This window comes from Plecotus auritus (assembly GCF_963455305.1).
Source record: "Plecotus auritus genome assembly, chromosome: 5".
Lineage (NCBI taxonomy): Eukaryota > Metazoa > Chordata > Mammalia > Chiroptera > Vespertilionidae > Plecotus > Plecotus auritus.
This window is the reverse complement of record NC_137776.1, coordinates 180,471,347-180,483,654: the sequence shown is the minus strand read 5'-3', so window position 1 is coordinate 180,483,654 and position 12,308 is coordinate 180,471,347. Positions and strand designations below refer to the sequence as shown.

The 12,308-nt window shown below is 56.8% G+C and overlaps 1 protein-coding gene across 6 annotated transcripts in view; it reads right to left on the bottom strand.

Moving 5' to 3' along the window:
- Positions 1-4,285: 4,285 nt before the first annotated feature.
- Positions 4,286-12,308, bottom strand: part of SLC25A25 (solute carrier family 25 member 25) — a 36,994-nt gene continuing 28,971 nt past the window's right edge. For 3 of the 6 annotated variants that reach the window (XM_080668564.1, XM_080668568.1, XM_080668566.1), the window contains exons 2-11: positions 12,071-12,197; positions 11,899-11,986; positions 11,239-11,274; positions 10,868-10,979; positions 9,424-9,582; positions 7,807-7,959; positions 7,446-7,553; positions 7,159-7,326; positions 6,462-6,612; positions 4,286-6,346 (exon numbers count right to left, since the gene is read on the bottom strand). In XM_080668564.1, the coding sequence (XP_080524690.1) occupies positions 6,162-6,346; positions 6,462-6,612; positions 7,159-7,326; positions 7,446-7,553; positions 7,807-7,959; positions 9,424-9,582; positions 10,868-10,979; positions 11,239-11,274; positions 11,899-11,986; positions 12,071-12,197 (1,287 nt within the window). In that variant the 3' untranslated portion in view covers positions 4,286-6,161. The remainder of the gene's footprint in view (positions 6,347-6,461; positions 6,613-7,158; positions 7,327-7,445; positions 7,554-7,806; positions 7,960-9,423; positions 9,583-10,867; positions 10,980-11,238; positions 11,275-11,898; positions 11,987-12,070; positions 12,198-12,308) is intronic. The other 3 variants (XM_080668565.1, XM_080668569.1, XM_080668567.1) reach the window with 1 other exon arrangement.

Below are 12,308 nucleotides of genomic sequence, written 5' to 3'. Positions count from 1 at the left end.
AGATAGAAACATCAATAATGAGAGAGAATCATTGATGGGCTGCCTTCTGCGCCTCTCCAGCCCACAATCTGGGCATGTGCCCTGCCTGGGAATTGAACCATGACCCGGTTCTTGGGTTGATGCTCAACCACTGAGCCACACCAGCCTGGCAGTTTTTCTTTATTTTAAGTAAAAATTCAGGTCACACAGTAGCTCTTCAATCATTAACGTATTTCAGATTAGACACTGTCCTCCCTCATCATTATTGATGATGGTGTAGAATTCCATTACACAGTGTTCCATTGGATGACTGTTCCCTGGCTAATTTAACCAGCCGAGTGGGAAGGATTTTGTTGGGCCGAAGTGTCTAGAAGGGAGCAGGAGTTGTAGTGGCCTCAATAATGCCCCCAAATACATCCAGGTCCTAACCCTGGAACCTGTGCAAGTGACCTTACGTGGCAAAAGGGAATTTGTAGATGGAATTAAATTCACGACTTTGAGGTGGAGAGAGCTTCCTGAATTGCCCATTCCTCAAATGTAACCACAGGTGTCCTTAGAAGAGGGAGCCTTGACTGCAGGAGCCAGAGGCTGGGGTCCTGGGAGAAGAGGCATGCAGGGCCCTCCAGAGCCGGGAGAGGCAAGGCATCGGGTTCTCCTTGAAGAGAACCGAGGCCCCAGCAGGAACCACCCCCGGACACCTTGCGTTCCGCCAGTGACCCTGATGTTGGACGCCTGGCCTCTAGCACCGTAAGAGGGCGCATCTGTGTGTTTTAAGACACCACGTTTGTGGTGAGTGTGACGGCAGCCACAGGCTACGAATACAAACGGTGCCAGAGAAGAGAAACGGCTACAGCATCCTGAGCCCTGACTGTGGATGGGCAGTCCCCCCACCCCCACCCCCCGGGTCAGCATCCTCTGTAAGGTGAGGGGGTGGGGCTCTTTGGCAGGTGCTGGCGAGGCCAACGCCCTCCCTCCTCAGCCTCCACAACTGCTGTGGGAGATAAAGTTCCTCCTGGCCACAGGGGGGCGGGGGCAGCAAATGGCCAAAAGTGGCCGTCCCTAAGAGCAGGAGGCCTGGGGCTATCTTGCTCCCTGGGGGGACTGGGACAGGCCTCTGGCTGTCACACGCCTCAGTTCCCTCATTCTCGGTTCCTCCCTGCCCTACTGCATCACCCGCCCCACCCCCCGCCCTTCTGCTGGCCCTTCCCATCCAGCCCTGGCTGGCCTCTCGAGCCACTGTGACTGGGCCTCGCTGCTCTGCTCCAGCTTCCTCGTCCGCCCTGGAGGCCAGGGAGCAAAGTCCACACCTGGGCCCCGGGCCCAGCTCAGGGCTGCTGGTCCTCTCACCCTTCCCCTACATTCCAGCCCCATCAGACTGGTGAGATGGGGCAGCCCAGCCAGGAGCTGAGGTTGAGAACACGGCCTCAGCGTCAGCAAAGCTGGTTTGACTCAGCTCAGCATTTACCCGGCGTGAACCCTGAGGAGTCCTTCCCTCTGAGCTGTAAGGAAGGTGCTGGGCCCTCTTGCTCGTGAGGAAACTGAGGCTCAGAGCGCATGACATGTGCCCAAGATCCCACTGCCACGGTGCCAGCATTGACTCAAGTACAGGCTGCCCCCACGTTCTCTGCAGCCCCTGGCACAGGAGAGCAGCCAGGGGCCAGGGGCCCCTCAGGGAAGGTCCCCAGAAGTGGATCATGGCACCGTCCCAGCCCCTGTGCAGACCCCTGCCTTCACCCCCAGGCATGCAGCACACGGACGGATGGACGTGGTGGCGGAATTACCTCCTAGAACTGCCGAGGGCTAACCCAGCTGGTGCTCCATGAATGTCATTCCCAGGAATTAGAGGTGACCTTTCACCTCTAGTTTCCGGAAGGAGGTTGACGTGGCTCCCCCACCCCCAGCCACCCCGGCTGGACTTCCTTTCAGATGCCGGAGATCCGAGGCCCACAGGACCCTCCTCGCTGGGAGGCTGGAATGAAAAGCATTTTGGTGGAAATGACTATCTGTGTCTGGAATCCTGGGTGGGAGGGAGCTGGGAGATGAAACTGCTTATTACCGACCAGACATTTCCACTCAGCCTCCTTAGACTTTCCAGCAGGCAAGGCTGGAGGTCAGACCTGCAGTGCGGCTCACTGGGCTCAGCTCCAGGTGTCGGCGGGGGGCAGCGTTCCTTCTGGATGCTCCAGGGTTGAATCTGTTCCTGGCCTTTTCCAGCTCCAAGAGGCGCCTGCAATCCTGAACTTGTGGCCCGTCTCCCTCTTCGAAGCCCGCGACCCGGGCAGAGTCCTTGCATCACCTCTGCCTTTCCCCGCCTCCCTCGGGGCCACTCAGGCAACCCAGCCTCATCCCCCTATTTTAAGGTCAGCTGATTAGCACCTTAACTCCACCTGCAGCCTTGACTCCCTTGGCCGTGTCACCTAATTCACTCGGACACCCTTGGGAGGGGGTGTGATTCTGCCTCACACACACCGTGGAACACCTGGATGTGTTTCCGTCAACCAGTAACTAACTCCTCATTAAGCACCGAGTGGGCGCCCAGCACCTGCTGGGAACAGCAGTGAAGAAAGCCAGCAATACCCACCGAGGAAACACACTAAGCCAAGGAGTGAGAGCAAGCAGCAGAGCTGGTGGTGAACAACTAGGGAGAAAGCTAGAAGGACGTGGGACTGGGTTGGGTGGGGGAACAGGTTACCATTTAAAAAATTGTTTTTGATTATTATTATTTTTTTTTAGAGAGGAAGGGAAAGGGAGAGAAACATTGATCAGCTGCCTTCTGCACACCTCCTACTGGGGATCGAGCCCGAAACCCAGGAATGTGCCCTGACCGGGAATCCCACTATGCGAACCATGACTTCCTGGTTCAGAGGTCGATGCTCAACCACTGAGCCACACCGGCAGGGCCAAAAGGTTACCATTTTATTTTATTATTTTAAAAAATATATGGAATGCTTCATGAATTTGCATGTCATCCTTGCGCAGGGGCCATGCTAATCTTCTCTGTATGGTTCCAATTTTTAGTCTATGTGCTGCTGAAGCGACCACCAAGAGGTTACCATTTTAAATAGGGGGGCTGAGGGAAGGCTTGGTAAGAAGGTGACATGCGAGGAGAGACTGGAGCGAAGGAGGGGTGAAGGAGACGACTGGAGGAAGGCAGGCTTGGTGGGGCTCAGAGCTTTGGCCACATCAGAGCAACTCCCAAGGTTAACTTCTGTGCTTGAGAGAACTGAGCATAGCAGGTTGGAGGGGTGGGGCACCAATGTGCCGATGACTGGGAAACGATTTATACCTGTAACCCTGACAACAGCTGAGGCAAATGGCATATGTTTCCTAGGACTGACAACTCACCACGAAGTCGGGGCCCAAAACAACAGGAAGCCCTTCTCTCATAGCTCAGGGGCTGCAGTCGGAAATGCAGGTGTCGGCAGGGCCGGTGGCCACCAGCACGTGATCCTTCCTGAAGATGCACCGCTCCGACCTCTGCCTCTGTGGTCACGTGGTGTTCTCGACCTCCCCTGTGTCTGTGTCCGAATTTCCCTCTTCTGTGACACCAGTCATTGGGTTTAGGGCCCACCCTAATAAGGTATGACCTCATCTTAACTGGGATACATTTGCAAAACCCTACTTCCAAATAAAGCAACATTCTGAGGTTCCCGGTGGACACAAATTGGGAAACAGATGCTAAGTCAAGGAGAGCAAGACACACTATTCAACCCCGTACGAGTGCTATGTGCCAGCTCACCCATGGGCACACTTCTGTGCCTCCCCACAGCCTCTTGCCACTGTCCCTGACCCAGGACTATTGGGACCAGAGCGTGGACCGTTATTTAATGAACATTTTATTGAGTACTTTGTGCATCGGGCACTCCCTTAGGGCTGCAAATACAACCCTGCCCCCAGTGGCCTCATCCTCTCCTGGGGTGACAGGCAGAAAGCAAATAAAGCCAGGTGGGGCCCTCCGACATCTCCAAGCAGGAGAGACTGGCAGGAACCAACTGGGAGGCTGGGGAGGGGCAGGCAGCGAGGGGAGGCGGTGGTGGCCAGAGCCGCTTCAAGCAGGAGGGAGCTGCCAGCTCTGCAGGAGAGGGGCTGAGTCGGAGTGCGGAGGGGGACCGCCAGTGGACCTCAGAGCACCCTAAATCCAACGAACACCCATTTTAAAGGAGGAGCATCTCAGAGAAACCCGGGGTGGGGGGGTGGGTTTCTTGTTTTTTTTTTTTTTTTTATGATGAAAAAATTGGGCTCGTTTTCTAACATGGGAACACCCCTACACCACCCAAGCCCAGATCAGAAAAATCATGCTCTGCCATCGGCTTTCAAACAACTTTATTAGAAGGCTGTTTTAAATGACAACTCCCAATTCTTAATTGGCTTTTTCACAAATTCCAGTTAGAACTATGTTTATACATGACAATAATTTTTGCATTGATCTTTGCACCCTATTTAAACTGTCCATCGGGCCATTCTGGTAGAATGAAAAGTGCAACTGTGAGGCTGCAGGTTGACCAGCACTACTGAGCAGAGGCAGCGGGGGCGGCGGGAGGGGGGGGCCCTGCGAGGGAGAAGCCCACTTCACAGGTGGGGGGGCGCTGGCCACCCTCTCCTCTAGCCCCACCCCAAACTCACAGTGATAGGCACCTCGCTGCCTTGTCATTCAGAAAGGGTGAAATAGAGACCCTCCTGGTCCAAAAAAGGGTTTGGACTTCCATCTTCAACGGAATTGAGGTTTCTCCCACTCTTCCCACCCCCCTGCCGAACCCTCAGGTCCTAAGGCGCCCGCGTGCACGCGCCGCCCCCACCTGCCAAGGACACCTCCCTGGGACCAGGGCCCCTCCCTCCGCTCCTGGCCCCTTTTCTGTCCTTGGACAGATGTGACGCCGGTGTGGGCAGTGGCAGGAAGGCCACTGCCACTTTCTCTCCTCACCCCACCTCTTGGGTGTGGGAAGGTACAACCAACCATGAACATAAATATGAATAAAAAATGAACTTGAAAATGACAGGTTATTAATTAAACAAATCTATAAAAATAGTTAGGACATAACTCTGTTCAAATAAATACGAAATAAATAGGCTCCAAGCAGTGTGATACGTGGCATCAGTGGAATGTGAGGCTGGTCCCACTTTGCCCCAGTTGGGATTGGACATGAATCCCCGGGGGCGTCAGGAACAGACTTTAATGCAGTCAGCCAAGCTATCTACTTGCTTTGTCTTCCCTCTGGAAGCTCAGAACTTGCACATTTGTCCAGTTTGTCTTTCTGAACAAAACCCTTTTCTCAAAAATACCTAATTAAGGCCCTCAACCCCTTTTCCTTCTCAGGGCACGCAGACCCGGGGCAGAAACTGGCCTTCCCGTTACACCACACCCCACTGCCTCATGCCAGAGCAGGGACAGGGAACTGGATCTGAGCTGGTGCCAGTCCCGACAGAGCCTAGAGCCAGCTCAGAGCACCAGGAGGCCCCCAGCAGCACAGGGCAGAGGCCTCTGGGCTCCGGGGAAGCCATGCGCCCGGGTGCCAGGCAGCCAACGGCGGGGCTGGGCCTTCCCCTGCATGCATCGGTGCCCCTCTGCTGGTGAGCGCAGATGAGGGTGGGCACACTCCCAGGCTCCTCCCTTTCCCTGCACAACCTAGCCAGGGGCCATGCTGCACGTCGGGAAGTTGGGTGTGAGGTCAGGTGGAAGCACCTTTCCCTGCGGACTGAGGGGGAGAAGCAGGCGGGCATGGGAGTGGGCTGGTGGCCCTCCTCCTACCATATTCAAACAGCTGTGAGGAAGAGGCAAAGTGGGCACAGGGCAGATGCCCAGCAGGCCAGAGGGCAGGGGCCCGTGGCCCATGGTCTGGGTGGGAAGAAGAGATGGAAGAACTAAGCCGCCTCCAAGCCCCGCTGTCTGGCAGGCACTGCAGAAAACGTCCGGTCTCTACTGTGCATCAGCCTGAGTCCTGCTGACCCTGGACCCGAGGGATACCCACGGGCCTTCCCTGGAATTGACACGAGGGTGGGCCACGGTCAGCAGGACAAACCCGGTGGGCCTGCCAGCTCCCCCACCCTCCCTGCGGTGCGTCCCAGGGGTTTCACAGCTTGGCTTAAGTCAGCTTAGTGTCGGCACATTCACAGAATGAGATGGCTACACATCCCGGGGCTGCAGCCCAGGATCAGGAGTCCGCCAGGCGGGGCTGTCCCTCCCGTCACCGAGACTGCACGCCCAGGGTGATCTTCAGGTTCTCGTACACCACATAGCTGATGCTCACGGCTGGGATCACCTTCATGAAGTTGGGGGCCAGCCCCCGGTACAGGCCAAAGGCGCCCTCGGTCCGCAGGATCTGTTTGAAGAGGCTGCTCATGGTCACCTCGGGAGCGCCCTCAATGGAGGCTGCAGTAAGAAATAAGAAAGGTCGTCCCATCAGAGGCCTTTCGCCGGCTCCTCTCTGGATCCCAATCTGCCCAGGGAGATGGGCCCCTGGGGACCAGCCTAGGACCAGCCTTACCTTGGGCCTGCATCCGGGTCCTGACCAGGGCCAGTGGGTAGCTGGCCAGCTGGCCACAGGTGCTGGACATGGTGCCACAGGCCAGGAGCACAAACACTCCCGGGTCTGCGCTGTTCACTGCATAGCGCTGCAGCCAGGCATTCTTGAGTGTCTGCAAGGGGAAGGGCGCAGGGATGAGCCGAAGTGCCAGCCAGCCCCAGCGAGAGCTTGCGAGGCCGTGAGAGGCTGGAGTGAGGGGGGGAGGGTGACGACAACGTTATTGGATCCCATCACATGCATCTGTGAGGCCACTGTACCCCAATTTGCTTGGCCTGGGCTGGCTGAGCTCCTGGCCCGCCTGCCTTTGTTTCTGCTGTCCCTGGAGACTCCTGGGTCAGACAGGAACGGGGATGAGGCAGAGGCAGCGCGCTGCCTCACCACCAGAGAAACTGACTTCTGTCGCCTGGAGTCTGCTGGGGCCCATGAGCCCCCAGGGCACCGTGCTCTGGGGATCTGCCTGCCAAGTTCCTGGGGCGGAACTCGGGGCTGCCAGGGAACCCTTGCAATGAGTCTGAGTGGATGAGACACTCTTTGGTGCTGTTCCTGTCCCACCATCCCCAGCGGTTGTCAGGCCTGGAGACAACAGGCGGGGACATGTGAGGAGGGGGTTTCTCAATCTTTCCTGCCAGTTCCAGGGGCCTGAGCCCTAGTGCCTCACCTCGTACACAGCCAGGTCTATCCCCGCGTAGGGGATGATCCCCAGCATGTTGGGAACATAGCCTTTGTAGAAGGCGGCCATCCCCTCTCTGGCCAGGATCTTCCTGGCACAGTCCAGCATGCCCGAGTACTGGCCTGTCTTGCGCAGGGCCATCCGGGTCTTCAGAACCTGCAGAACCCAACAGAAGCGACAGAAGTATGAGCACGGCCCACCCCTCAGCCTCATCCCCACGTGCACTGCCCGCCCCATTGCACCTTGGTCCGCCCCAGGACCAAGGGGCCCCTCACCTCCATCGGGTAGATGCTGCTCTGAGCGATGGCCCCTGCCAAGGACCCTGCCACAAGTCTCTCGTGAATCCTTAGAGCCTCCTGGTCACTCCCAACAAGACGCTTGATCTACAACAGGGAGCAAACAAACTGATACACCCGAGACCAGCGCACCTCCTCCTGCCCCACCTTCCTCCCGGAGCCAGTCAGGCTTAGCCGAGACAGGGTATCCCTGGCCCATTTGACACTTCCCAGAAACGGAAGGAACTGGCCCACAGTGGAAATGGCAGCAGAGATGGGGTCAGACCCAGGCCTCCCTTTCCCACCCCACCCTGCTGTCCCTTGCCAAGTGACAACGGTACCTGGGGGGCCGGGTCCTCACCTGCTCATAGGCCATGAATTTGATGGCCGATTCGGGGGCAATTTTGATGACATTGATGCCGTTGCCCCGCCAGAGTGACCTGGCCCCTCCCTCTCGAATCATCTGGGTGAACCCGCCCACGATGCACATGTTGTTGCTGCGGGAGGCGTGGACCTGAGGAGGGAAGGACAGGGGTCAGAAAGAACTCGGCCATCATCCGACACAGCCTTTTCTCCATGGCCAGCCGTCACGGTTGGCAGGAAGGCTCTTTCCCCTCGTATTCTGAAGACTACCTCAGCACTGTGAGAATCAAACACAGCCATGCTAGGCCCAGCTAGATCTCTCCATGCACCTACTGTGTGCCCACACTGTGCTAAACACCTCCCTCCACAAGGACCACTTTTTAAAATTTAAAAAATTGAACTGCCCTGGCTGGGCGGCTCAGTTGGTTGGAGCGTCGTCCCGAACACCAAAAGGTTGCAGGTTCAATCCCTGGTTGGGGCGCATAGGGAAGGCAACCCATCGATGTTTCTCACATCGATGTTCTCTTCCGTCTCTCACTCTTCTGCTCTAAGAGCAATAAAAACATCCTTGAGTAAGGATTTAAAAAAAAAAAAGGTCGAGCTTGAGCTTTTTATTATGGAAAAATTTCAAATATGTACAACAGTACAGAGAATTATGTAATGAGCTCCACGAACCCGTGATCAGCTTCCACACGCATGAAACCACAGCCAGTCCGTTCCCCGCACTGCCCCACCCCTGCTGGGTTACTTTAAGGTACCCATTAGGACTGTGTCATTTCACCCTCGTGAAATGCTTTCAATATCTACAGCATCCCTGGGGATTCGTGAGGAATTCTGACAAGGAAGGCAGCGTGTCATAAGCCTCTTCGGCTCAGAGCCATGAAGTCCTGGGCCAAGTGACTTGCCCGAGGTCACACAGCCCTAGGTCTGGATGGGGTCAGATTCCAGGCCTAGAGCTCTCCTCCCTGAACCACTCCACTTCCCTGTTTCAGGACAAGAAGGAGGGGTCACAGTATTCATCAGCAGGCTTCAAACGCAGGCAGGCCCAGGAGGGCAAAGGGGGAGGGAGAGGGTGACGTCTTTTCGGAGCAGGAAGGTGCCAGAACAAACAAGGGGACAAGGAGCGACTGGCCACTGTTCAGAAGACGCTAAAGTCCAACAGTGAACGCTTGTGCGGGTGGATGAAACCCTGCCCCTGACGTTGGTCTAGCTTATCTCTGTCCTGTGGACGTGGAGTCGGGCCTCTGGCCATGATAATGGTGCCTGGGTCAGGTGACCATCTGCTCACACCTTCCCCCATGTGACACCTACCCAGAAGTGCCTACAGAAAGGTTCCTGCCACACCCCCACCCTCACTAGCTTTACCAGTCCATATTATGGCCCTGTAATGTGACTCCTGGCTAAGGGCCTCGGATAAAATTAGATCAGCTACGTGCATTGCCCGGGCCGGGATCTAATGTTGCCCTGTCTGAGCAAGAATTCCAATCTAATTTATTGGGACAGAAAAAATATGGGTGCAAAGCAGGGCCCCAGACAAGGGAGGGGAGGGGAGACCAACCCACCAAAGCTGCCCAGGGGTGGAAACCAGAGGTTTGGGGCCTATTTTCCTGCGTACCTGCATGAGCACCTTGAGTCTGTCCAGGGGGGCCGTGCAGGTTCTGGATACGGCCCCGGCCCCACCTCCAGCCACGAGGTGTCTCCACCACATCCCCGTCTGCCTCTCCTCCACTGTGAACTCATCGGGAACGGTCAGATTCTCACCCACATCAAAGATCTGCAGGGAAGACCAACGAAGATCAAACAAGCAGGCCCTGACGCTTGTGGCCAAGCTGCTGGTCCATAAGCTTCCACCGCCAGAAGGGGCCACCAGGTGGTCAGATTGCCAAGGACTCTGGGTAGGAAACTGATGCACAGCCTAGTCCTCTCCCCCTCCCATGTGAAGGTGGCAAAGCTCTGGTCCCTGTCTGTGGTCTTTGGGAGGCCCAGGTATGCAACGTGAGAGCCGGCTGGAAGGAAGCAGCTACAAACCCCCAGACAGCCTTTCAATGGCTGCCAGGGAGCTCCCGCAAGAAGCGCTTACACAGGATTTGAGCGGAGGGTTGCCAGGCTGGCTGTGCTGAACCCATCAAGCCAGGGGTGAAAATTCTCCTGCAACCTGATGTGTCATCAGATTGCGCTGGCAGAACATTATGTAAGGCCTCGGCAAATACGAGAGGGTGCAATGCCTGCGCGTCACCCTCTCTTCTGGGTGGCATCCTGGCTGGTCAGACAGAACCAGCTCTGCTCAGACCTGGGCTGCAGGCCAGACCCACAGGTCAGCAGTCCACATAACTTCACCCAACAAAGATGCCAGGTGTCCTGAGGGTGAGGCCCTGGCCTGGGCACTGCAGAAGACTGACCAGGAGGTACACCTCGGCCTCCGCTCCCAGAGCTGACAGCCGGGGGTGAATCACACTAAAATCGAGGGGGTGCTCAGCAAGGACCAGCAGAGAGGGACGCATCCCGCATGGAGGAGGCCGGAGGACAGGGAGTCAGTGTGGCCACTACCAGTGAGGGTGCAGATCTGTATTGCTCAACGATAGCTCTGACGAGACGGAAGAGCATACGCGCGATGGTGGGGACGTATTCTTTTGTCACAGAGAGAAACAGCCCACAAAATGGGGCAGTGCGGGGAGAAGCCAACAGCTGTGCCATTTGTTTTCTGCAGAGCCCCGCCCACTGGCTCACACTGGCTTTGGGAGAGCAAGTACGAGCAGGGGAGGTGTCTGAAGTGGGCCTGGAGGAACAGGCAGCCCATGGGGACAGGCGGGCACTGCTGGCAAAGGAACCCTGTGTTTGGGGAATGGTCAGGCCATCCAGGTGGGCAGGCGTGTGGGGAAGGGAGGAGGCATGTGGAGGGCTCTGCGGGGCTGGCAGAGGAGTGGACGGTCACGCTGAGGAAGGGGAGGCAAGCTGAGACTCCCACCCCACCCCCACCCCGGGAAGGGGACTGAGGCCGGCAAAGGGACCCAGTGGACGGACAGGGAGGAACGGCCTCCAGGCTCTGGGCACGGGCTCACCGTGGAATGCTTCCAGTACAGGATGATCTCGGGGATGTTTTCCACGGGATGCAGGAGGTGATAGTCTCTCCACTCGTTCCAGTCGATGGTCATCGTGCCGTTTTTATCCATGCTGCAAGAGGAACGCACGGTTGCCCAAGTGTAAACAGGCCCCAACTGTCAGCCGCACTTCCCTCTTCCAGGTGAGCCAAAGGCAGGCACCTGGCCACCGAGGACACCGCAGAGGGTGCCTCTGCCCCGAGGAGAAAACCAAGGTGGCTCCACACCTCACTTGGCACAAAAATGGGCTCTAATGACCCACAGGAACCCCATTGTGATCAGGCACAGAGGTTAAGGAGGGAGGCGGTCACCGGGGTGATACAGATACTTACTAGGTGACAGGGCCCCAGAAGTGGCCCGTTCGTATTCTGACAGACAGACAAAGGAGGACGCAGAGGAGAGAGGAGAAACAAGACAGTAAGTGCTCTGAGCAGATGTCACTGAGGCAGACACACAGCACAGCACCACGATGCGCCCCACAGCAGCCGGGGAGTGGGCGCAGGGATGGGGAGAGGCCCGGCCAGGAGAGGAAGCGCTCCTAGGGCTCTTCTGTGCGACTTCCCAGCCCAGGAGCAGATCTGCTCCCCCAGGACCACGGCTCACCTCAGACCCACCTTTCGGGGCAGTGCATCTGATGATGGCGTTAAGTCCACCTTAAGTGGAGGGCTGCCACGGGAGCCCCTCCCCTTCCCCACCAGGCAGAGAAGGGTGCTCCCTGCTCGCCTTTCACCTACTTGATCCCCCTCCCCCACTAGTCTTTTTCTTTGGGGTCACTGTGAACAAGCTCACTTCCAGGGGATTAGGGATTCTTCAAAGGAGAGCGGACCTGCAAGCTGGAGAAGGGTTACTCATTCATCCCTTCAAACTACCAGAAGCCAAAGTTCAGAGAACAGTGTCAGTACAGAGAATGCCACCAGAGTTAGCCCAAGAGCGTTTCTTTCGTCATGCTGTGTTTGAAGTGGGCCAAATACAGAGACCGGCCAAGCACTCACCTCTTGAGAATTTTTTCTGCCTGCTGCTCGGATATCTTGACCCCCAGGTCCCGCAGGGACTGCACGATCTCCTGAGAGTCGATTCGCCCTGCAACAACAGAGGCTGTGAGCGGGAGCCAGGCCCACGGAGAGCCCAAGGCGGCCAGCCGCTGGCTCCAGAGGCAGCGCTCACCATCGTTCTTTTTGTCCAAACTCTTGAACACTAGCCTCAGTTTCTTCTCGTGATCTTGGAGGTAATGGACGAACTCTTCAAAGTCTAGCTGCCCATCAAGGTCTTTATCGCCAGCTTGTACAATTTTCTAGGAAACAAAAGTGAGGTTTTATCCTTTAGCTCATGCACCAGCTTGTCCCTCGTGATGGCCTGTCCCCAGGAAACAACTGCACTAACCCGTGAACAGAGGTGGCCCTAA